Source organism: Cricetulus griseus, chromosome 2 (genome assembly GCF_003668045.3).
Source record: "Cricetulus griseus strain 17A/GY chromosome 2, alternate assembly CriGri-PICRH-1.0, whole genome shotgun sequence".
In the NCBI taxonomy this organism is placed as follows: Eukaryota; Metazoa; Chordata; class Mammalia; order Rodentia; family Cricetidae; genus Cricetulus; species Cricetulus griseus.
The window spans coordinates 36,469,010-36,493,310 of NC_048595.1; the positions used below are offsets into that span (position 1 = coordinate 36,469,010).

General features: G+C 45.5%; 1 protein-coding gene across 7 annotated transcripts in view; it reads right to left on the minus strand.

Moving 5' to 3' along the window:
* Nucleotides 1–24,301, minus strand: part of Mknk1 (MAPK interacting serine/threonine kinase 1) — a 40,240-nt gene that overhangs the window by 8,904 nt on the left and 7,035 nt on the right. For 6 of the 7 annotated variants that reach the window (XM_027402516.2, XM_027402520.2, XM_027402513.2 and 3 more), the window contains 8 exons: nucleotides 22,102–22,256; nucleotides 15,764–15,871; nucleotides 13,594–13,695; nucleotides 11,341–11,438; nucleotides 8,219–8,298; nucleotides 6,659–6,732; nucleotides 4,464–4,568; nucleotides 1,013–1,068 (listed from right to left, as the gene is read on the minus strand). In XM_027402516.2, the coding sequence (XP_027258317.1) occupies nucleotides 1,013–1,068; nucleotides 4,464–4,568; nucleotides 6,659–6,732; nucleotides 8,219–8,298; nucleotides 11,341–11,438; nucleotides 13,594–13,695; nucleotides 15,764–15,779 (531 nt within the window). In that variant the 5' untranslated portion in view covers nucleotides 15,780–15,871; nucleotides 22,102–22,256. The remainder of the gene's footprint in view (nucleotides 1–1,012; nucleotides 1,069–4,463; nucleotides 4,569–6,658; nucleotides 6,733–8,218; nucleotides 8,299–11,340; nucleotides 11,439–13,593; nucleotides 13,696–15,763; nucleotides 15,872–22,101; nucleotides 22,257–24,301) is intronic. The other variant, XM_027402517.2, reaches the window with a different exon arrangement.

The following is a 24,301-nucleotide window of genomic DNA, read 5'->3' on the forward strand; positions in this document are numbered from 1 at the left end:
GTCTGTCTACTTCTGCCTCCCAAGTGCTGGGATTAAAGGTGTACATTACCACAACTAGCAGAAGTCACAAAAGTTTACTTGAGCTACAACATTAGCATCCCCACAAAGAACTGTGTGTAGTGGACTGACTCACACACTCACTTCCAGCCATAAGCTAAAGCTTCTGCATTCAGACAAACTGTTCTTGTATAAGTGTGTGTGTGTGTGTGTGTGTGTGTGTGTGTGTGTGTGTGTGTGTGAAGCTTCGAATGAGGACTACAGGTACTATCAACCTCTTCTAACATAGAATTTGTTAAATTCATATATGCTTATGAAAATGCAAATACTCCCATTTACTAGTAGATGCATGGGGGTAAGGTAATGTTTACATAGGATGCACTGTTCAACGTAAGCACTCATGTTTTACTATTAATGAGCACTTTTGGAGACAGAAATAGAAACAAACTCTTATCAAGAAGAGTTCCTAATGACTACTGCAAATAGTGGACACCATCTGGCATAATACCACACCATAATTAGCATTTATGGGCAGAGACACAGCCATATAAAAGAACATTTTCAGTTGTCTGTGATTCATACAACTACTCTGAAGCACTGGGGTAGAGAATATTAATGCTGTGCAAGGCTCACATATTTTACAAGCTTGTAGGCTAAAGCTAATTATACAGATGATAAGATCAAAAAGGCACAAGGACAAACTACCTGGAATTTTTTTTTTTTTTGGCAGGGGGAGAGGTATTGTTTCAAATAGGGTCTCACTCTGTAGCTGAGGCTGGCATTGAACTCATGGTGACCCTCCTGTTTGAGCTTCTTGAGTCCTGGAACTACAGGTGTAAACTGCCACATCAGGCTGGAATGAGGGAACATTATGTATTAGGTACAATATTCTCATGGGTTCACAATAATAAGCTGAACTTGGTACTTGGCCAGGGGAATTTCTAACACCCTGTATCGAGGCAGAGTCATTCCTGATCATCTCGAACTGTAACATCCCAAACCAGGCCCTAAGTACCTTTTCTGGAGATTCACACAGTATATTTTCTGGCTTCAGATCCCGGTGAGCAATGCCTGGAGTGACAAATAGCAAAGAAGGGGTTAACACATGCACATAATTATCAAACATTCCACACACAATTAATTTTTTCCAAATGCTGTTGTTCGCAGATTAATTCCCAATTATGGTACATTAAAAAACCAACGAGCTGCAGGAGGCAGCAGTAACCAGAGACACAAACATACAGTGCGTTGATTCTGCAAGTTCTTTTGGAGTGGAGGCTTTAGAAGTCTGGCAGGGATAAGAGGTGCTAAATGAATCCCAGCCAGCCTACTTTCAGCACTGCAGAGACAACCTCTGGTTCTCACTGTACCACCCGACATGAAGCAGGGCAGACAGCCCTGCAGATAGCAAGGCCCGGGACAGTGGTGCAGAAATAATTAGGGCCTTGTTTGAGAGTGTCTTGGGGACCTGGATGGCTCTAGCTCATTTCTTCTTGTGCAACTGATTTTAGAAATATTCCTCCAGTGTGACTCCTGGAATGCTCAGGGGACCAAGCATTAGCCTGCACTTCTCTCAAGGCTTCTGGAAGTTTCTTCTTCCCTGGTTGCCATGGCATATCTGTGGCTGCCCTGTCTGCAGCAAAGCTTTGACAGAGTATGTTGCTCTTCAGAGATAGACACCCCAGTGTTTGGGCCAGACCCCTGCAGAGAGTGGCTGACCCATGATGGGGTTTAAATTTTGCTGAAATGGCCAAGAAGGCACCTGGGGGAAAACCATCTTCTAACCACAGAAAGATACAGAACCAACAAACAAGGCCATTGTGTTTCTGACAGAGAACACAGAATCTCCCCCTTCCTTCCCTCCATAGCACACACAGCACTGAGACACAAGGCCTGGGAAGACTGAACAAGAGTCAGACAGCTCCTGGCTTCTGAGGACTGCAAAGCAGCTGAAGATAGAGTGAGAGGAAAGCAAACCTGCCATACTCAAACCTCCTGTAAAGCTTCTCAGGCAGCCTTCCAATTCCCTGTAACAGGCCAAGCCCAGGCTTCTGAAGTCAGTTAACTAGAGAAGAAACGGCTGAGCTCCAGCAAGCTAAGTAACTTCATCAGTCACCTAATTGAATGAGAACCCAAAGCAACTCAGCCCGGCCTGCACAAATTGAGTCAGGCAACTGCTCACCGCACTAAAAGTGAAGGATATTTTCCATTATGGCAAGTGCTCCCACAGAAGATCACAAGCTGCACACGGAGCCTTACTCTCCAAATAGGTGCCCGTGGTCCTTCTGTGCCTCAGTCCGAGAACTCAGGGAGCCGGGCTGTAATAATGGGCCTGCCTGAGTGAATATACCAGCCATCCAGCTGCTCTGGTTCATTTCCCAGAGGTTAAGCTGAAGTATGTCCAGTATTTAAAAGTAGGGAACTTGTTTCGGGGCTGACCCATTCTTGCCCAATTCATCTTTCCGGCATGAAGTTATTTAGAAAACAGCCAAGTTCAGCTGAAAATCGTTTTTCATCCCCTCCAACTTCTAGTCAAATGGGCAGCAGGCCAGCTAGATGGTAAAAAGCACTTCGGAACTCCTAAGACACCACTGGCCTTTGTTCCCTTTAGTGCATTCTTGTAAATAAATAAAAAAATAAAAAATAAAACTGCCCTTACCACTCCTCTAAGGTATGCTCCTGTGCAAAGCGTGACCCAGTTTTGCAATCTACAGAGGCAGCTTGGGGAGCAGCTGTAAATCTCTGTCATGCAGGTGTTACCTGCATGCATCCCAGCTTTCAGTAATAGAACCCCTCCATTCATCATGCTGCACAAAGTACAGACATCCCCTTCTAGGAATTTCCAGCTCAGCTGCAAAGTCAGGGCCCCAGCACGGACACCAGCAGTTTGCAGATCACTTTCAGCCACTGAGGAACCAGGAGGAGTCAATGAACCTGAACTTCGGCTCACCTGCCACACCTGGATATGATACATGTCTGACACAGACTGGAAGGCATGTATGGCGTGCTTACAGCTGTGTCTGAGCACTCATAACCACATTTGTGCAGCGAGCAGCGTTAACTCACAAACTATCTGCTCCAACTCCATCCCCTCTGCCCAGACCAGGCAGAATGCTTTATTTCAAGGAAAGTAATTTCAGAATAAAAACTCTTTATGTCTAGTGGGAGAGGGTAGAAAAAGTAACATTTAACAAAAGACTACTCTGTGCCAGAGGCCACACACACACACACACACACACACACACACACACACACACACACACACACACACACACCACGGCACTGCTATAAAAGTCTTTATTACTCATTAATTTGTGTATGTAGCTGTGTGCAACTTCTGTATGTACTGTGTATATATGCACATACATGACAAGAACTGTGCATAATGGCCCCATTGCTATACATGGGTATAGTTCCTGACATGTGTGCACACATATGCCTACAAGACACACAGAGGATACATACAACTACATAAATGAATTCATCTAATACTTAATAAGTGTAATGTGTTAACTACCATGGAGGACAATGTTACCTCTCCTATTCCTTACCATAACACCACAGGGTGGGTGCTACCACTGAAGGAACACGCAAGGGTTACAAGAGGGTAACTCAATTTTCTATGGCATTAACAAAATGAACGTAATAGTCTAACAGACTAATGGACATGCTAAAAGATTTAGTTCATTGTAGAAATTCTTAAACTATCAGATACACAAGATTACCTATACCTTTACAGGCCAATGTGAAAGAGAAATACAGGTGATATGCTTTAAAAGATGAAAAGGAATGATGCTACAATGCTTACATGGGACCAGGCCATCCATTTATGAGTTTTATATTATTTGTAAAGAAAAGGAGGGATTGGAGAGATAGATAGTTCCAGGTTAAGAGCATAAGTCATTCTTACAGAGGACCCAAGTATGGATCCCAGAACCCGCAGCAGGTAGTTCATAACCTTCTGTAAATCCAGCTCCAGGGGGATCTGGTGCCTTTGGCCTCCTTGGGCACCAGTGCTCACTTGCATATACCACCACACAGACACACAGTCACACAGACACACAGTCACACATAGACACACACAGACATACACACAGGCACACACACACACACACACACACACACACGCATAATTAAAAAAAATGAAATGAATTTTAAAAAAGAAAAGAAACATTACCCACGTAGTGCAGGAGCACACAAACCCACACATGCTTTGTGCAGTGTGCACTCCCGTCTTCTCCCTTTTCTCTCCTGCACCTCTATCTTGCCGCTCTACTAACCCCCCCCCTTCCACAGAGAAGCCTAGAAGTCATGCCACTTCCCCTTCCTAAGAGGACAAGTTTGAATCTTGAGGTGCCAGCAGTGCTACCTCTTAGACAGTTCCTTCCAGGACTGTGACCTCTACTTTGCTACCTAGAGAGGCTGGTCAGCCCAACCTGCCCGCCCAAGGCAAAGGCTTGGATCACCTTTAGTATGCAGGAAGTCAAGGGCAGTGGCAACGTCCCGCACCACTCTGCTGGCTTCCAGCTCATTGAAGTGCTTCCGCTTCTGGATGTGTGCTAGGATGGAGCCTGTGGCAGAGGGACAAGAAAGAACAGCTTTGTAGGCTCTGGCAAGCATAATGTCTTACAGTACAAGCTTGGGGTAGGAACACAGGGCTTACTCATTGCTTAATGTCTAGCACCAACTGCGGTGCTGGGCACAGCAGGACCAGCATATTTAAGCTGAACCAGATCGCCACCTTCTATGCCTGTCTGTGAGTTCAGATGCAGAAAAAGAATTATATACAAGGTAAAAAGATACTAATGCTACTGGGGCTGATCTGGCTTCTGAAACCAAAAGGAACTAAAAGTGAACACACACAGGGCTGTGGGGGCTTAGAGACATTTCCTCCTCTTCATTTGAATTCGGATCCAGACGAGAACACAGGCCTTCCAATGGGAATTCCCACCCTCCTTGTGTAAGTAAAACCCTGGGGGTAGGGGATATGAGAAGACAGGATTGCTTTTCCTCCTAAAATTCTCCTTTACATGTCATTATTAATTTTGTTGGCATTGATTAACATTTATTGAGCATTTCCTATGTAAAGAATTGTTCAATCTTTTTTAAACACATTATCTCAACACAAATGCACAAAATGGATAGAACAGCTATTCCTATTTTATGAATGGGAGACTCCATGTCAGAAATGGTCAAACAATTTGCCTAAGCTCATATATTAGCAAGTGGTGAAGCTATGACTTTTGCCTAGTACATTCAGCCTCAGAACTTTGTGCACACTTCCTTTCAGTAGGACTGTGGTCCAACTGCTGGGGGGATAGGCAGTCTTGAGCCCATCCACAATCCCCATAGTCTGGCTTCACCAGAGCTACACCTTAATCAATATGGCTAAAGAGGACCCCCGTTGTACCCAGTATTCATTCCTTCCTTCCTCCCTCTCTTCCTTCCCTCCCACACCTCCCTCCCTCCCCCTTTCTTCCTTCCCTCCCTCTCTCTCTCCCCCTCTCTCTCTTCCTTTCTATCTCTTTCATGTGTAGCCCAGGCTGCCTTCACCTCCTTCAGCAAATCCTACTGGTGTGCACCACCACAACAGGTACACCCAGTATTCCTAACATGTAATTCATACTCTTTACTGGATGCCAGTATTTCTGGGCTGAAGGTGTCATTCTTAGGTCCTAAAAATGGCCCATGCTTATTTATTATGGTTTTGCCCTACTGAATTAAATCTCTTGCTTCTAAATTTATTTAAAAAGCAAGGCAGAGAATACTATTTTACATACTTCTCAGGTGTCTCTAAGCAGTCAGTTGTTTTACTAATACCAACAGCCAGCACTTATTGAACCCTTTGTGCCTATCAGCACGGTGCTAAGTATTTCACAAGTACTAGCTCATTCAGTCTTCACAGTGGCCCTATGAGGTAGGTGCTACCAGTAGCTCTATTGTACAGATGAGAATGCCATTTGGAAAAGGCTAACTGATGTTTCCAAGGTCATGGTGGCTGACAGTGTGACTTAAGTTTAGCTTTGTTAGTTTCTAAAAGCCCCTTCATGTAGCCTTTGACTCAGCTCTGCACATTCCTGTAACTTCACCTTGCAAATGTGTCCTAGGGCTGGGTAAGCAAAGGAGAGGTAATGTGTCATTTTTTGCTTTCACTATGTCAGAAGAGCAACTTAAATGTACATTCCAGTGACAGCAGTGCAGTGGCAGAAAGGTATCTTTCCTTCTACCTGAAGGGTAGCATGTTCTTGCCCTGCTTTGTATCCTGTCTGTGTTCTAAACAATGGGGCCTGCTTCTCCTCTGTTTAGCCTTTCTAGACTTCACAATGTAAGCCAAAGCATCCACTTCATAATTAATTTAGTTAAATAGTGAATGTGTCAAAACAGGGGATTGATAAATTGATCACTAACAGTATCTATATACGACTCCTATTGTAATGAAAAGGCATTTATAGACTGCCCACACAGGTGACATTCTAAGCTCTGCAAAATGCTAATTATCATCCTTCCCTCTGGCCTCCCTTCTCCCAAACCAAGGGCAGTTTTTAAGTCCTTCATCCTTTTTATTAGCTTGACTCGTTTTAGAAGTCTCTGGGATTCATGATGGATGATCACCACCCTGGGTCTTAATCCAAAGTCCAAACACATACTCAACGAGATATACCTCCTTGCAATTTCTCAAAGACCAAGTAAAACCGTGTGTCATCTTCAAAGAATTCAATCAGCTCCAAAATGTTCCTTAAATAGAGAAAAGGGGGGGGGAGCATTATATGCTAAAGTCCACTAATAAATATCCAATACAGAGGCTGTAGTGGGCAGAAATCAACTTGAAATCAGAATGCTTATTAACGACTCATGTTTGAGAAGCAGCCAATGGTGTGTTAGCAAGATTCAGGTCACCTTATCTTTCCATAATGTTTAGTCTCTGGTGCTTTCGCCAAGTCTGTGCTGTCAAACCCCAACCCTAAAACCCACTAGGTAGAGTTATAAAAAGTCCTGGTCACATTAAACTGAATAAAATCTGCAGCCGACTGGAAGCAATTGCGGCTAATAACACTGAATAGTAGGTGTGTGTCCTGGAGGCAAGCAGCAAATAATTACTTGCCCTCCCTCTTGCCCATAAATCATGGGGCAGTATTTACATTGCCTGGAGAAAATGGAAACATCTGTCAAATAGACTTGGGGCCTAACGTGGGCACCGCTAGACCCTAACTGCTAAGCGCTGCTTAATGAAACCATCGCATTCCTGGCCACCATAGCACTTGTGGTCTTCCCCGGTGAGCACTCTCTGTCTACCCGAGTATTGCAGTGCTCTGCCAACAAGGTCGTCTTGTAGCTCAGCGGGGAAGCCACCTGCCTGGATATTGGAGGTGTTGGGGGCTTTTTTCTTTGGAAGAACGAAATAAACCTAGTCGAGTCTCTAATGCTGAACTAAGAAGCTGCAGGGCTGAAAATAAAAATCTGTCCCTCGTAAAAAAAATGCTGACCACTTGGGGAGATACCAGGCTTTTACTAGTGTGAAGGCGTCCAAATAAGATGGCCAAAATGGCCTAATTTGAAAGAAGATTGTAGAGGCAGTGCCTGGAGTTAAATCAACAGCGGGCCCCCATCCTCCAAGCTTAATGACAAAGCCATCAATACCAGGCCACTGGCTCCCTGCTGACCCTGCCAAGGAAGGGGGGGTGGTGCAAATCTTGGAGGTGACCCTGATTTAAAGCCACAGTGGGAGGACCACTCATTTGGAGCTGTGTAACACAGGGCTAAAGGTTACTGTGGCCCAGTTATCAAGCAAAGAGTGCTGGTCCGGCTTTCAGCACTGTAATGGCATCTTACAGTGGGGACAGAAAACAGCAGTGAACAGTCTTTAGCATTGTATGTGTGTTAAAGTAGCCCTAAAGATTGCTACCAGGCACCACTCTGCTGGCCCGTCTTCCATAGGCACTGGAAAAAAAATGAAGCCCCATTTCTTCCTCAAATAGACAATGATTGGAGGTGCTCATTTTCTTACCTATGGACTATGATCATTTATAGTATTTCAGGCAAGAAAAGATAAAACTTATTTGAGTTACCCCTATCCCTTCTTCCCTCTTGAAAGATGGAAGGAGTTAGATGCAATAGTGGAGAAGCAGTGACAGAGACATACTGGAGTTGGGGATGGTAAGAAGTAATCCCTTCTGCGGCCAAGCGTTCCCCAGAAAGTCAGCCACCTACATAACACACTCACTTGTTTCCTTGACACTGATATAGTGTCTCCACTTCACGGAATACTCGACTCCGACTGTGCCCTGCTTGCTTTTCAATGATCTGTTGGAAGAATGAAACCTGTCATGTATACTATCTAACCTCAAGACAGATCCCCAGCCAGAGCCCCTGGGAGGAGGCAAGGTTAGAACCAATCCAAAGCTATGCTCCAGTAGGAGTCTGGAGTGGGCTTCAGTGACATGAGGACAGGACAGCAGTTAGGGCTTCCACTAGTTGTCTCTGGCTGATGCTCTGGGCCTGGAGAGACGGTTCCGTGGTTAAGGCACTGGTTGTTCTTCCAGAGGACCCAGGTTCGATTCTCAGTACCCACATGGCAGCTCATAACTGTCTGTAATTCTAGTTCCAGGGCATCTGACATACTCACACAGACAAATGAGCACATAAAATAAAAATAAATAAAATATGAAGCTGCTGGCTCCTAGCTGCACATGGAGGGCTGGAGCAACCAGAGAGATAGCGGTTTCTACTGGCTCTTAATCCCAAAGGGCAGGTATGACTGTGCTGAGATGGAGGGAGGGTGGCCAGGGTGGAGAGGAAGCAAAGACGTTCTACTCAGAAGCCACTATGCAGCTCCTACAGATATAAGAAAAATACTTCCTCTTCTGATAACTTTACTCTCTGGCAGGCTTTGTGTGAGTAATTTAGACATTCTGTGTTGCTCAACCCTGACAACCATGCTAAAAAAGATAAGGAAGGTGTATGTCTTCTGTCTTCTCCCAGTCCTCTCTCTAGCCCACACTTGCACTTAGCCTAGGCAGTATCCTGCAGCTTTCACTTCTCCTGCCATGCTGCCGGTAGTTCCTGCTACATGGCTACGTCTCCACTTGGAGCTGCTTGGCAAGTGCTGACTGCAGAAACACATGAGGCCGCTCGGCAGTGGTTTGTGTGGGGTCAAGCTGACTCTGAAAAGGCCTCTGTAGCCATCCAGAGCCCTGTAGCATTGTAAACATAGCCTGCAGGCAGAGCTAGTCACATCTCAGAAGGGGACATCCTGCCTCTTCCTTCTAGCTTCAAAAGATTTTACTGTGATGTAGCACAAACGTGTATCCAACTGTAACACGGAGGTTAGTCGCACCTGTTAGGAACTCACTCTGGACCCATCTTTAACTATCAGCAGCAAGGGGCAGTGCTGGGGATCAGACACTCTGTGTTATTCAGCTGCATTCATCAAGCAGGCATGGTCAAAATTAAAGACAACTCTCCAGCAGGCAGGCTTTCCAGCAACAGCTGACTTCTCTCTAAGGAGATAACCAATGGGTTCCGACCACTAGCCTAGGAGCAGAACATGGATAACTACTTTGAGTTAGAGGCAGTGTGCATCAGGTTGTTGGGATATTCCATCCCATCTCTGCAGTCACTGGGTGGATGCTTAGAGGAAAAGCAGTAGTAAGCCATGTCTTGGAGACTCATGCTGGGAGATCTAGTTTGTCTTAGGTTGCCTAAAGCTTCTAGAGGGACATGGATCAGAGTGCCATGTTTTCCTCCTGTGACTCACCCTGGAAGAAACAGACCTTTTGTCCATTCATCTACCCACCCACCCACCCACCCATCTGTCCGTCCGTCTGTTCATCCATCCATCCATCCATCCATCTGTGTTTTGAGACAGAGTCTTTCCCTATAGCTCTGGATGACCTGGAGTTCACTATGTAGACCAGGATGGTCTGGAACTCATAGAGATTTGCCTGTCTTAGCCTCCCAAGTGCTGAGATTAAAGGTGTGTGCCACCACACTGGGTTCCATTTAATTTAACATTTACGTATGTGTATGTATGCTTTAATCACTTTTAGGCATATTAAAAGTTCTATTTAGTTTATTGTAACTTGTTTACAAAGAGGAATAGAAGTAGCTCTTTTGTTATATGTGGAATGATACACCAGCCAGAAGGTTTAGCAAAGATATTCTTCAGAATCATAATCCGAAGCTGGGATTGAGAGTTGGTTAGAAGAGATGTTTCTTTGGATCCAGTTCAGCAGGGTTGCCCTGAAGGAGGCAGTGCTTAGACCTGATGGCTCAGCTGGCTGATCTGAAATAAGCTTACCTGACATGCTACACTCTTCCCTTGCAGCTTCAGTAAGCCTCTCCATAGAGCTCAGTGGCCCTCAAACAGTGGCTCTCAGAATCACTGGGGCACTTTTGCAAAGATGTAGCTCCAGGTCTCTCCTGCTGAGAAGCCTGGCTCTTTGTGCTGTTAGCTCACTCTCTGATCGCTGCCCACTGCAGTTTAAATCTGCCCTCCATCAGCGTTTTCAGACTGTCCTGAGGATCACACTCACCTGTATGGTGATATGCAGTGCTGGGCGAGGCCTAATTTCTAATGCATTAGGGCCAAATCGTGTGCATTTCTCACACTCTCCAGGGGACACTGGTGCTGCTAGCCCAAGGACCCTACTTTGAGAACTGCAGCTCTGTCTCTCTCCTCTCAGTAGCCAAATGGGTTGAAAGTGAGACACGCCAGAGTCATGCAGCTAATTAAAGGCAGCACTGAGGCTAAGTCCACATCTCCTGCCCCAAAGCCGAGTGCTCGGTCACTTCAGGTCCTAGTCCTCACCATCCTGATATTGGTCATCGCTTGTACTTTGTGGTTTATCAAGTGTGTCTACCAGCTCGAGCTATTTTCACCTTCGTAATCACTTCACCAGATTTTGAGGGCAGGAACTGTCACTTTCATTTAGATAGAGAAACCAGGGCTTAAGGAGCTTCAGTGTTTGTTAAAAATGATTCATGCAGAGCTTCTACTTCCAAAGCTTATGTTGCTTATTACAGTAATCAGAAACAGCCTACATGGATTACCTACATTATACCTATTAATTTATTCAATCCCAATAATCCTATGTAAGTTCTATTATTTATACCCATTTTGCAGAAAAGAAAACTGAAGGACAGAAGGTTGAGTAACTTGTTCGAGTTTATAAAACAGTTAAGTAGAAAAGCCCAGATTTGAGTCCAGTGAGTACAGGCATGCTCCCCCACTCCATTCTGCCCTTTCTGAGATACCATGTTGCATAATACACAATTTATTTGGTTTGGGTCAAGCTAGGAATGACAATTTGCAAAGTAGAGGTGGGGACCCAGTGGGACACTCACTTTGACAGCATATTCTTTGCCAGTCTGCAGGCTCACAGCACCCTGGACTTTGGCATAGGCTCCCTCTCCCAGCAACTCAGAGGTCAGCTTGTACACATCTGAAGGGGGAACAGGGGGGAAGAAAACCAGGTAAGTCACCCTACTGCAAGCCATGATAGGAAGAGATACTGTTGCTTGGCTTCTCTGGTCTGCTCACCCAGGCGGAAGAGGCCAAGGTGACTCTGCAGCCTCAGTGACAAGGACCTCCTAGCTTTCTCACACAGCTCCCAACTCTCAACAAGACTCAGCAGACACCTGTTCTTCATTTTAGAGACAAGGTCAGAGGAGGGGTTTCAATTCAGAACCTACTTTCTGGGCATCTACTGTGTCAGGTAACATAACAGGGACAGAGTGAGGAACAGAATCCAGTCCCTCCCCTCTAAGGGTTGAGTCCAGTAGGGAAGACAAACATACACAGCAGCTCAGAGTAACCCAGGCCCTGGTGAGTACCACAGAGGGACAGAGGGACAGAGGGACAGCATAGTAAGGGGGAGGAGCAAGCCTGGGAGTGAATGGGGAAACCCACAGGGCAATCCAGGGATCTTCGAAGAAGGGTGTTATTTGAATGAACAGCATTTACTAATTTACTCATTTGCTGAACACCTACTATGTGCCAAACTCTGTGCCAGTCATGGGGGATGTGAAGGGGATAATAACAACTACTTCATACATGCAGAAGTGGAGGTCACCAGGGAGCCTCAGGGATTTCTGAAAGTCACCCACAGGAAATTAAGAGACAGAGCAGGATGCAAACAATGCCTGAGGTTTCAGGTCAGAGTGTCATAGCAGAGCAGTAACAGATTCAGGCTGGAAGAGTGTTCAGAATACCTGCCCAAGCTCACAAACAACAAGGTTCTCGGAGCTTCTTCCAAAGGAAGCTGTACCACAACCTTGCTGAACGGACCTCATCCTCCCTTGCTCCCTTCCTCAGCTGTTCTCTTAAGGCAACCCAGTTTTTAAACCCACAGCCTGAGCAGAAGACTTAATCAACCTCAGGAGATTTTATCACTCTTAGTCATGAGATGCCTGTGCTTGCTCAACTAACCCTGAGTGACAGGAAACCCTTCTGTGTTCAATAAACAAACAAAAGACCTGCTGATTTTGTGACTCTTCTAAAACCTCAGGGACTTTTCTCTCCCCCACTGCCCAACACACACACACACACACACACACACACACACACACACACACACACACACACACACACCACACACACCACACACACACCACACACACACCCAAATGTGGTGGCACACACCTTTAATCCCAGCACTTGGGAGGCAAAGGCAGATAGACCTCCAAGAGTTCGAGGTCAGCCTGGTCTACAGAGTGACTTCCAGGACAGTCAGAACTATATAGGCAGACCCGATCTCAGAAAAAAAAATGAAAACAAACAAACAAACAAACAAACCAACCCCATAAATCTCTATATTAAGTACTTTCTCGGTTCCATTACAGTCTGGTCTTGCAGCTGTCTATATGAATGGATGGTGCACTGTTGACTACTACTTGTAGGTGATTTAAATGGCATGGTTCTCTCTCAGAGTATCCTTCAGTACTGGTCTGTTACATACACCAGGATGTTAGGTGATTGGAGTAAAGTATTCCCGATTTATACAGTGTTAGTTACTAGAACATTCTACAAACTATCAGTTTGCTGGTATGTGTGTTAGGCCAGGAAGAGGGCCCATGAGGGGAAGCTACTTTCTCACAGTGAAAAACTACATAAAGGGGATATGCTATTCCTAAAAGTGGCTACTGATCCTCTGACCACTTAGGAGAAACAGCCAGTCAATCACATCTTCTTTTCCAATGCCCAGATATAGAGTCAAGCACTTGCAGCACCAGTTGCTGCGGTCTCTGAAGGCTAGTTCCCCACTTAGAGAAGACTGCAGTGTCACTGCAGCTGTGGCCTCAGTGTTTTCACTTCATCTTTTCTGGTTCTTCTGCCTCCCAGCCTTCCAGGAACCACAAGAAGGCGGCTCACGTCTGCTCCCACAGGCTAGTTTTTCTACCACCGAGGTGATGCTCACACTACTCAGAGGTCAGTGCCTCGATTGAGAGATGTGCCTATCCTTTCTGGATCACTGACTGGTCTTACTAATCACAAGGACCATCTAAGGTGAGGTGTCCTGGAGTCTAGTCCTGTGGATAGCAGAGATTGCCCCCCTCCCCCCCTCCCCATCATCCTGCAGCACTCAGGCCTAGACCAACCTTCAAACTTTCCTGGAAGAGAGTCAGTGGCCCGGGTCTTGCGTTTCTTCTTCCTCCTCTTGTCACTATCCACAATGGGAAGGGGCTCACTGCTGCCCATATCTGGGAGACAAGAGGGAACATGAGGGAAATTGCACTGTACCAATCAAGCAGGGAGTTTACCCAGAAGGAGAAAAGAGAGAGACCCAGGAGCTTTATTTTGATGGTTTTAAATATCTGTGAGGAATATTGATTTGTTTTGACCCAGGAGGCAAAACTAAAGGCAAAACCATTATAGGAGATCATTAACTGTGGGAAGGGACTCAGACAGGCAGCTAGATTAGGAGAGGCAACCAGAAGCCTGCATTTGCCAAGCTCATTAGCACATGGATTTAGATCTGCCACCAGCTAAACCACAGTCCCCAAACAACAAGCAACCTACAAGCAGGGCCCACCTGTGATCATCAGAAAGGGAGGGTCCCTAGGGCTAGGAGCTAGATAAGGAAGGGGTGAGGAATAGAACCTGATGGTAAAATCAGAAGCTGAGCAATATTTCTGTGGCTATGCACTGGGGGCTGTGAAGGCCTCTATATCCTCAAAGATAATGAGGGTGGGAGGAGGGCTGGGCTGAGACTGCCCCCCAATTCATTCACTCCAGGAGCGCAGGTCCAGTGCCACACCACCCTCTCCTTCCCTGGTCCTTCACTGAAAGAGTGCAGGGAGGCCTGCAGCTGACAAGTCTAAGACAGGCTGCTGGATGAGGTCACTTACTGTAAAAACATCATTATCTCTCCCTGGCAGGCACCTGGCTCCCATGCTGGCAGATACAGACAGGGGACATACTGGGTAGGAAGGGTCAGGACAGAAAGAAGCAGCAGGAGACTGAGATGGGAAAGAGAAAAGGAGGAAAAATGAGAGCCAGTCGCAGTTTTGTTTCTAGGCCACTCTAGTAGGGGCCTTCCCCTGCTAAAGATAAATTACTTATAGGACATGTCATGCCCCTGATCCAGAGTGGAGCCTTAATACTCTTTGCCTGCAGTTAGAAATAATAAGATTTCTCTGAAGTCTCTGGGTCTAAATCCCCACCAGGGTGATTAAACCTCTACATCCTTCTAAAATAGAGGCACCCCAGAGCTGATGGGCAGAGGATGTGAGAGACTTTTACACCAAACTTCAATAAACATGGGCTCTGAGGGTTGTTTTCCAAGAAGTTCAAAATGGAATCTGGCTCTTTGCTCACTGAGGGGAAGGCCCACTCCCTCCTCCAAGGGTCCGATGGAAGATTGCTTAGTGCCACTGCCCAAACACATGCTGCTCACAGAGGCCGGCACTTGATGACTGTTAGCAGGAAGCATGCAGAATGGCACTTCCAACACTACAATCCAGAAGGCACAGCTAAGCAGCCGACCATCTGTAAGAGGCATCCCTCCTTCTGTTTTAGGGACCTTATAACAGCAGGTTTTCAATTACACTCCAGAACAGAGAAGAAAACACACACACACACACACACACACACACACACACACACACACACAGAATTCACAGAGTGTCTAGAAATGCTATTCCTGCCAACAGCTTCAAGCACAAGTTCTACCTGGGGACAACAATGCCCTATGACTCTCAGAGGATTAAATACTGCTACTGAAGTAGCCACACTCATAAGGTAAATTACAAGGAAAAATGCCATCCAGATGCATTTATAGGACGTTTTGTGAGAAATTCTTTAGAAATAAAGCACAGGCCATTCATTTGTGTGTGAAGAATTGGAGGAGGGGATAGGATGGGATGGGACTACATGACTGGATGATTATCCCTTTGGTGTGCAATCTAGTGTCAATGCTTGTCCCAACTATTTTTCTCACCAGTGCTACAAACCCAGAGTGGAGTGAACAGACTGTGGTTTCAGCTCCTTCACCCTCCCCTGGCCATACTCCGATTAGTGGCCTGTGGACAAACCAAACAGCCAACGGGCAGGCACTGTGGAGAACAGCAGGAGAGCTGGCGGCATTGTGACTCACAGGGGACTCTCAGACATACTTACAGCTCTAGATAGAAAACCCTGTTAGCAGCAATTTATATGTGCTCTTTACCACAGCAGGACCGTGGAGCCTCCGGTGGAAGCAGCATACCCCTGGGCAGAGCTACACATTCAATATTAGATTTTATGGTTTCACACACAAAGACAAAATACCTGGTCTATTCTGCATGGATCTCAATGGAAGACAGTACGCCAGAAAGGACAAATGGTTAAGGTTTTCCTTGCAAACAGAACTTGTTGAGGGAGAGTTGTTTTTTGAAACTAGGAAAGAAACGTAAGAAAACAGTGAAATGGGGAAGCATGCATAACTTACCCCGTTTTCATAGCAAGAGGTGTGGGGTAGGAAAGGTTACTGGGAATGAGATGGGTCGCACTCTAATTTTATCACAGAGACCTTAATTCAGCATGTTCCAGCCACTGGACAAATGCACCTGAAGGGAAGCCCCATAATCAGACTGCACCTTGACCTCTCTGATTCCCCTGGTATAGGAATTCTTCCTGGCCATCCATGCAGCTCAAAAGTCCTTACCCCATGCAGCTTCCTAATAACTCCACATGAGTTATGGTGTGTGAAATCAACCACTCTGGAAGTTAGGTATGAGGCAAATAGGATATTACTGTATAGAACTATGGCTGGTATTCCAGCCTCTGTTCCCAAGTCTCCAAGAGAAGGGCCACTAACACTGACTTTCTTGATCATTCCCTGTGTTCCTACTGTCCCCTAAAGTCACCGTACAGCATTGGATAAATACCATCTATAACAAACTGCACTGAAATGGAAATGGTACATGGCACAAACACCCTGGAAGAAATGTGGGAGTGAGTGCACGTGCCTTGTAGATGATGCAGGGAAAGGGTGGCCTCGGCTATGAACCCCATCAACTCTACCATACTCCCTCTCCAAAAAGGTCTCAGACACAAAAGGTCCTTAGCTTGTTTTCTAGAAGCCTGGTTCTCTTTAGACTCGGGAATGTGAGGAGGAAGTAAGCAGGCAGTTCTTTTCAGTTTCCAGACAGACTGCTGTGGTCTGGACGCTCCCCATACTTCCACTGCCTCCAGCCCTCACTCTCAGGTCAGCAGTGCTTGGGGACCCTATCTGTGTGTTCTGGTGGAGGGAGGCACATGTGGGATGAGAGGAGGCAAAGCTTTCAAGGCCTTATATTTGATCTTCAACACTGAGGGAGAAAAAAATCTTTTATTGAAGACACTTTGAAATTTAGAGGCTGATTAGAGGCTGATTACAGTTTTTCAAATTATGTTTATATTTCTCTGTATTAAAATCCAACGTTTAGCTGGGTGTGGAGGCAAAGGCCTTTAATCCCAGCACTCAGGAGGCAGAGGTAGGCAGGTCTCTGTGACTTCAAGGTCAGTCTGGTCTACAAATCAAGAGTCAAGGCAGGGCTACCCGATGAGTCCCTGTCTAAACAATGGTGGAGAGCAACTGAAGAAGATACTCAGTGTCAACCTCCTGCTTCAACACCTCTGTGCACAAATGTACACCCGCCCTTACATACACACATGCGTACCACGCATGTGTACACTCACAGGAACAGACTGCACTATAAGTGGAGCAGCACAGGCTTTAAGGATACAGATCACATACTCAGCCTGGCACCTTCACTCATGGAGCAACTGGAAAAGGCCAAGGAACCCTGGGGGTGGGGCACAACCCATAGCAATGACAGGTACTGGCCACTGCTCTCCCCAGCAGATAACCCCAAGGTCTACTTTCCAATTTAACTGCCATTTTGATAGAGCCTGATGAGTCAGCCCCACTGTTCCTCATGTTACCAGGCCCACACTCATTCTCTGATGGAGTCTAGACACAGATCGCCAGCTGTCATATCTCATGCATGGCGCCAGAGGGTCATCTGGTTCACTCAGCTCTGCAAACAGCTCTGACTCCCTCCCCATGACAACTCCGGAGCTCTTTGAGGATCCCAATCTGCCCGAGTTCTTCATTCTGAAGGGCTTTCTGGAAAAGGAAGAATGGTGCAGAGCAGGATGAAGGGCATAATCAGACAAACTCAGAGGCGTCCTCAGGGTCAGCTGAGGAGAATGGACAATGGGAGGAAACCGGGGGCTGGGAGTAGCTTAGTAAGAGTGCTTGTCTACCCCCGGGTCCCATCCTTAGCAGCAACCATAACAAACCATAGACAAAAAAGGAAATGGAGGAACTGAAGAAGTTTGACACACACTTAAGGAAGGGGTGGAGTAAGGCATGTAAGACAAGGGAAGAGGGAACATGGGACACTGGGGTCATCTGTGCCTCTATAGAAACAGAAGTTACGGTGCACACTACCATAATATTTACAGTGCACACTCTCATGTGGTCCTCATGTGCCACGCAATGTCTGAAGCTCTTTACAGTTACTATACTCTACAGACCCACTGATGCAATCTGCACAACTCTGAAGTAAGCATAATTCTTGACCACATTTTACAAATGGAGAAACTGATACAAATGGGTAAAAGTGATATGTCATGATCATCTAGTGAGTAAGCAGCAGTGCTAGAATTTAAGCCTAGACTCTGGCTCAAGAATTCTAACCTGTAATGACACTGTTCTCAAACACCAATGCTGAAAGGCAAAGGGGTAACTGATGACAACCAGACACCAATGTTATTGTTTACAAATCTTGGTACAGTGGTTCTTGACTGATGTACTGTGCTGGCTAATTTTATGACAACTTGATACAAACTAGAGTCATTTGAAAGAAGGCAACCTCAATTGAGAAAATGCCTCCATAAGATCTGGCTGTAGGTCATTTTTGTAATTAGTATTTAATGGGGGAGGGCCCAGCCTATTATAGGTGGGGCTATCCCCAGGCTGGTGGTCCTGGGTTCTATAAAAAAGCAGGCTGAGCAAGCCAGTAAATAGCACCCCTGCATGGCCTCTGCATCAGCAACTGCCTCCATGTTCCTGCCCTGACTTCCTTCAATGATGGACTGTTACCTGGAAGTGTAAGATGAAATAAACCCTTCCCTCCCCAACTTAATTTTGCTAATAGTATTTCATTGCAGCAACAGAAACTCTAATAAGTCTATGAGACTCTGATCTCTCAGCAGGCCTCCAGTCCCTCAGCTCACTGTTTATACATGTTTCTTGCATGTGCTCCAGTGTCAAAAAGGTCAGGCAGCTCTCTTCTAGCTTACCTAAGCACAAAGGCCTAATAGTCACATCCTCACTACTATATTAATTAACTGTAACCTTCCAGAAGTTTCTTCTTGCCCTGAGATACCTTATATTTTGTGTTTTGTCATCTTATAGAAGATAAACTACAAACCAATGTCTAAGCGCATTATTTATAGCAGTCTAGAATGAAGTTCAATGTGACATCTTCTACCATCTGACCTGAGGGTTGGTAGATGTGGTTTCTAATGACATCACTAGGTATAAGGGAAAAGAAGAAGACATATTTGAGCAGAAGCTGGTCAAATTTAACCGATAATAATGACAGGAGCCATGTATGAAATTAGCCCCACCTAATCTCACACACAGTCTGTGAGATTTCAGAGTGGAGATTTTTTTTTTTTATTATTTTAGGATCTTGTGGTGATTTTTTAAAAAATGGCCCCCAAAGGGAGTGGCACTATTAGGAGGTATGACCTTGTTGGACTATGTATGGCCTTGCTGGAGGAAATGTGTCACTGTGGGAGTGGGTGGGCTTTGAGGTCTCCTATGCTCAAGCTATGTCCAGTATCACAGTTCACTTCCTATTACCTACAGATCAAGATGTAGAACTCTCAGCTCCTTCTCCATCACCATGTCTGTCTGTATGCTGCCATGTCCCATTATGATTATAATGCACTGAACCTCTGAAACTGTAAGCCATCCCAATTAAATGTTTTCCTTTATAAGAGTTGCCATGGTCATGGTGTCTCTTCACAGCAATAGAAACCCTAACTAAGACAACCTCCATGTCATGTGGTTCAACACAGCTGCAGTGAAAACGGCATCAGAGAGATGCTTTGCAGGCTGTGATACTCAGATGCCCAGAGCAAACACTCAAACTCATCTTCTCCCTCTGCTCTGATCCTAGGAGCACAAGGAGCCTTTGCAGCTACATTGCAATTCCTGGAGGAATGAATGACATCAGAACAATATGCAAGCAGAAACAGGAAGTGTGTGTTTACAGAATACAAAACAAAGCATAGCAAAGCGCAGGGCTGGGGTAAGGAAGCACATATAAAGGCCGAGAAAAGCAAGCTAAGCTAGCCATCTAAGCTCATCAATACAGTTCACAAGGCCCTCCAACACTGGTCCCTGTCTTCTTCCCATCCTTAATAACCATCACTCATTCTTCCACAGAAAAATGACAACAGCTGCTTTTTGCTCAGCTTAAAATTCAAACAGTGCTTATAAGTGCCATTCCTTGGTATGTCATCATTGTGCTTTGCTACACAAAAGAAGTGCTCTGTAAGTGTATCTTCTCTACATCATACAGAATATTAGAAGATGGTCCTCAGGTGAGATTCAGTAAAATCAGCATCTCCTGCTGCTTCATCAAGGACATTCTTCCTTTTTTTGGGGGGTGGGGAGGGGTTCAAGGCAGGGTTTCTCTGTATTGCTTTGGAGTTTCTCAGGCTACTGCAACAGGCCAGAGAGAGGTAAGGAAGGCCTACACTAGAGATGGGGGAAGCAGGGACAGAAGGAAGGCCATGTTATAGAGCAAGGGAAGAAGCCACAGAGGTAGAAATGGTACTTCTAAACGACTGGGGACAGTGTCCACTGTCCTTGAACTTGCTGGGTAGACCAGGCTGACCTCGAACTCACAGAGATCCACCTGCCTCTGCCTCCCGAGTGCTGGGATTAAAGGCGTGCACCACCAATGCCAGCCTCATCAAGGACATTCTTAAGTGAAAATGGCTGTTAAGTAGATGGCAGGGAGGAACAACATGGCTGTGAGCACAGCTCCATGCCACTTCCCTGACTGTACTAAGGCATCAGCAGCTTCCTCACTGTCACTTTGCAACAACAAATAACACCTGGTTACTACTGTGAAAACTTTTGAGCTTGTGGATCTCCTGGAAGGGTTTCTGTGTGGCACACCTGTAAAACTCTGTTCTAGGCAATGAGGAGGGAGTCAGGAGCACTGTGGCCTTCAAGCTGGCTGTGATATACAGTGTAAACAGCAGCTGCTGAGAGACAGGATAGACTGAGGCTACTGCAAAAGGCCAGAGAGAGGTAAGGAAGGCCTATACTAGAGGCGAGGGAAGCAGGGACAGAAGGAAGGCCATATTATAGAGCAAGGGAGGAAGCCACAGAGGTAGAAATGGTACTTCCAAACGACTGGGGACAGTGGACACTGTCCTTGACAGTTATGATGATTCTTGAAAGAGAGGACAATGTTTGATTCTTCTCTAACCCCCATGGCTTAGCATGGACCAGCCACAGAGTGGGGTTTCAATGCAGGTGAATGAATGTGTGCTTTTCAACCAAAATCAACCATAAGAACAGCAGTGTCATCAGAGAAGGGGAGAACTTTGGGGGTGGCAGGCAGTTGGGGGGGGCAGGGTACAATGTCAGTGCCACCAGGAAGCTTCAGGTGAAAACAGGTGACACACAGCAGTTGAGTATTATGAAAAAGCACAGGCCAGGCTAAAACAACCTTATTCAACTCTCATGAATTCCAAATCAGACATGAGGAGACCTCCAGCTAGAGCAAAACACAGAACATGTCACAAATTCAGTATCTGTACCACGTGTGAGATATAAAAAACAACAAACAGAATTTTCAACATTTCCTTGTGAAGAACAAGACTCCATGGGGACAAGAATTTCACTTTTTACACTTCTGCTGTTTATCTTGTTATGATGCGGTAGAGGAAACAACATGTTTTACTTACTGTTCTATTTTCCTTCTGTCCCTCTGCCATTTTGTTCCAGAAGAAATGTGATCCTGTCTATTACATAACTGTCACAGGAACTTACTGGGACCTGAGATGGCTAAGCCAAGCCGCCCAAGCAAATACTGAAAACCATCAACAGCTTACATGACCTTGAACTCACTCCTTTCTCTGGAAATAGGAGAGAATTTCAATACAAAGTAATGTTAAAAAAAAAAAAAAGGTAAGTGACAGATGGCATGATGGCTCAGTGGATAAAGGGACATGTCTCCAAGTCCAATGACTTGAGTCTGATCTCTGGGACCCACATGGCAGAAGGGAACTGGCATTTGAAAGGTGTCCTGTGACCTCCACACACAGCACAACACACCCATCCCTAATGGACACAAAATAAATAATTAAAGATATGGTTTTTAAAAAAGGGAGAAGGGAGCCGGGCATTGGTGGTGCACGCCTTTAATCCTAGCACTTGGGAGGCAGAGCCAGGCAGATCTCTGTGAGTTCGAGGTCAGCCTGGTCTACACGAGTGCCAGGATAGGCTCCAAAGCTACACAGAGAAACCCTGTCTTGAAAAACCAATAAATAAAATAAATAAATAAAAACAAAAAAAGGGAGGAGGTAAACTGTTCACCCAATCTTACCCACAAAGTTCTTCCACTCAGCAGTGAGTCTCGTGAAGTCCCATAGGAATCCCAAAGTTGGTGTCTTCCAGACACAGGGAGCTATCCTCTGGCTTCTTCCCAGCCAATGTCCTTCAGTTTGCTACCTGCCTCTGCTTCATCCCCAGTGTGGAAATCTTCAAGAAGCAGAAGAAGAGAGGGTGTGAGACTGATGGCTTCTTCAAGAGGACCAGAGGAGATGTTGATCAACACAAACGCCCCTGCTCTGTGAGTTACAGTAGGAAGTAGATGCACATACAGGAGTCACAGATGTCCCCGGCTTTAAAACCAATGGGTAAACGAAAATACTTACACTGAGCACTAGAAGATCTACCAGGGGTCTGAATAAAGAAATTTCAGATTTGCTCTCATTGTGGATTCCAGATACTAAAAGCTGTAACTTGCCAGGGTGATAGAGCCTTCTCGTGGCTCCTAGAGTCTCACAGAGGGTTCAAGCTGACACTCCCCAGCTGCTTGCTTGTGAGAGACGCTTAAGTGCTGGCTCTGGCTCCTAGTAGTCAGGCCCAAGTCTCATAGGCAAGAGGTAACAGTGCCAGCAAGATAAAGCAGACTCTGAGAGCAGCGGTGGAGATGGTTTTGTGCCAAAAACAATCATTGCTGATTCCCAATGTGGATTTTTCTGTAGACCCAATGCTATTTTTAACCCCCTGGCTTTAGTTATCAAGTGTCAAAGTTGCTCAGCTTTTTCTCAGTGAAACACACTTGCACTTCCCCTTTTCCCTGGGGAAAAAGCACTGAAAATGTTCTTAAGTCTGAATTCTGGGCTTCTGTGCCAAAATTTCAAAGGTTTCTAACTGAAAACTGGATGCATTTCAACATTACCTCAAATCACATTTCCCAAGCTGGACTTGTCCCCAGCTCCCACCACAGCTTCCTTCCTCCTGATTTCTCTTCTTCTCTGTTGATTACATCATCCTGCCAGTCATCTAGCATAGAACCATTAAATCATTTCTCCCCCATCTACCTAAGTTCCAAATGCTCATGTTCCATGCCTTCTCTCAGCCTTGCCTATAGCTCCTTGCAAAGGAATTCTATTTATCTTCCAAGGCCTATAGCAAATTACCGAGAGGATCCTATCAACTTCAGAAGCAGCCTGGGCTTCCTTTTCTATTCTGTCCAGCATCTCAACTAGCTCACAGCATTTCATTACAACACAAAATACACACCAGGTGGTGATTCTCCCACCAGGCTACAAGCTCCTAAAAGCAAGATGTAGATATTTCCAGTTAGATATTCCTAGCATTTAATGTAGCATCTGGCACAAAAGGGCTTCAGTGAATCTGAATGAATTACTTCATCCACAAAGTATCCTGTTCATTGCTTGTTAGAGACTTCAGCACGTTGGACAGCCCTATCTATTGTGCTTTTATTCTCAAAGGAATCCTGCAGGCTCAATGAAACTACTTCTAGAATCCAAGGAAGTTTGGCTGCTATGCTTTCCTGTTCCCACCACTGCCCTTCCAGGGTCAGCCTTGAACACCTATGAGCTTTAACTTGTTACTAGAGGCTAGCAATTGTTTTTCTGTAAAGGGTCAGACAGAAAATATTTCACACTTTGTGTGCCACACACAGTCGCTGCTTCAGCTGTTCAGTTTAGCCTTTGTAAAGAAGAGTGTAGACACAGATTGTATGTAAATGAATGATTATGACATATGTCAACTTTAATTACGGAAACCACAGTTTGAATTTCACATTCGTTTCATGTCTCACAAAATGTTTATCCCCTCTTGCTTCTCCATCTCCAAACACTTCAAACTGCAAGAAAGCACTCAGCTTTCAGTCTCTACAAAAACAGGTGGGAAACCATAGTTTGCTAATAACTATTCTATGGTAAAAACAAAAAACAAAAGTAAGATTCAGAATACTATTACAACCTGAACAAGGGACAACTTTTGGTCCCCAGACTTATAGCTGGGAAACCAGCATGGGACTGATCTAGACCCCCCTGAATGTGGGTGTCAGTGAGGAGACCTTGGAAATCTATGGGGCCTCTTGTAGTGGATCAGTACTTATCACTACCATAGGAATGGATTTTAGGAGCCCATCCCACATGGAGGGATACTCCCTGAGCCTAGACACAAGGGGGGTTGGCCTAGGCCCTATCCCAAAGAATATGACCCCCTATGGAAGGCCTCACCCTCCCTGGGGAGCAGAAAGGGTA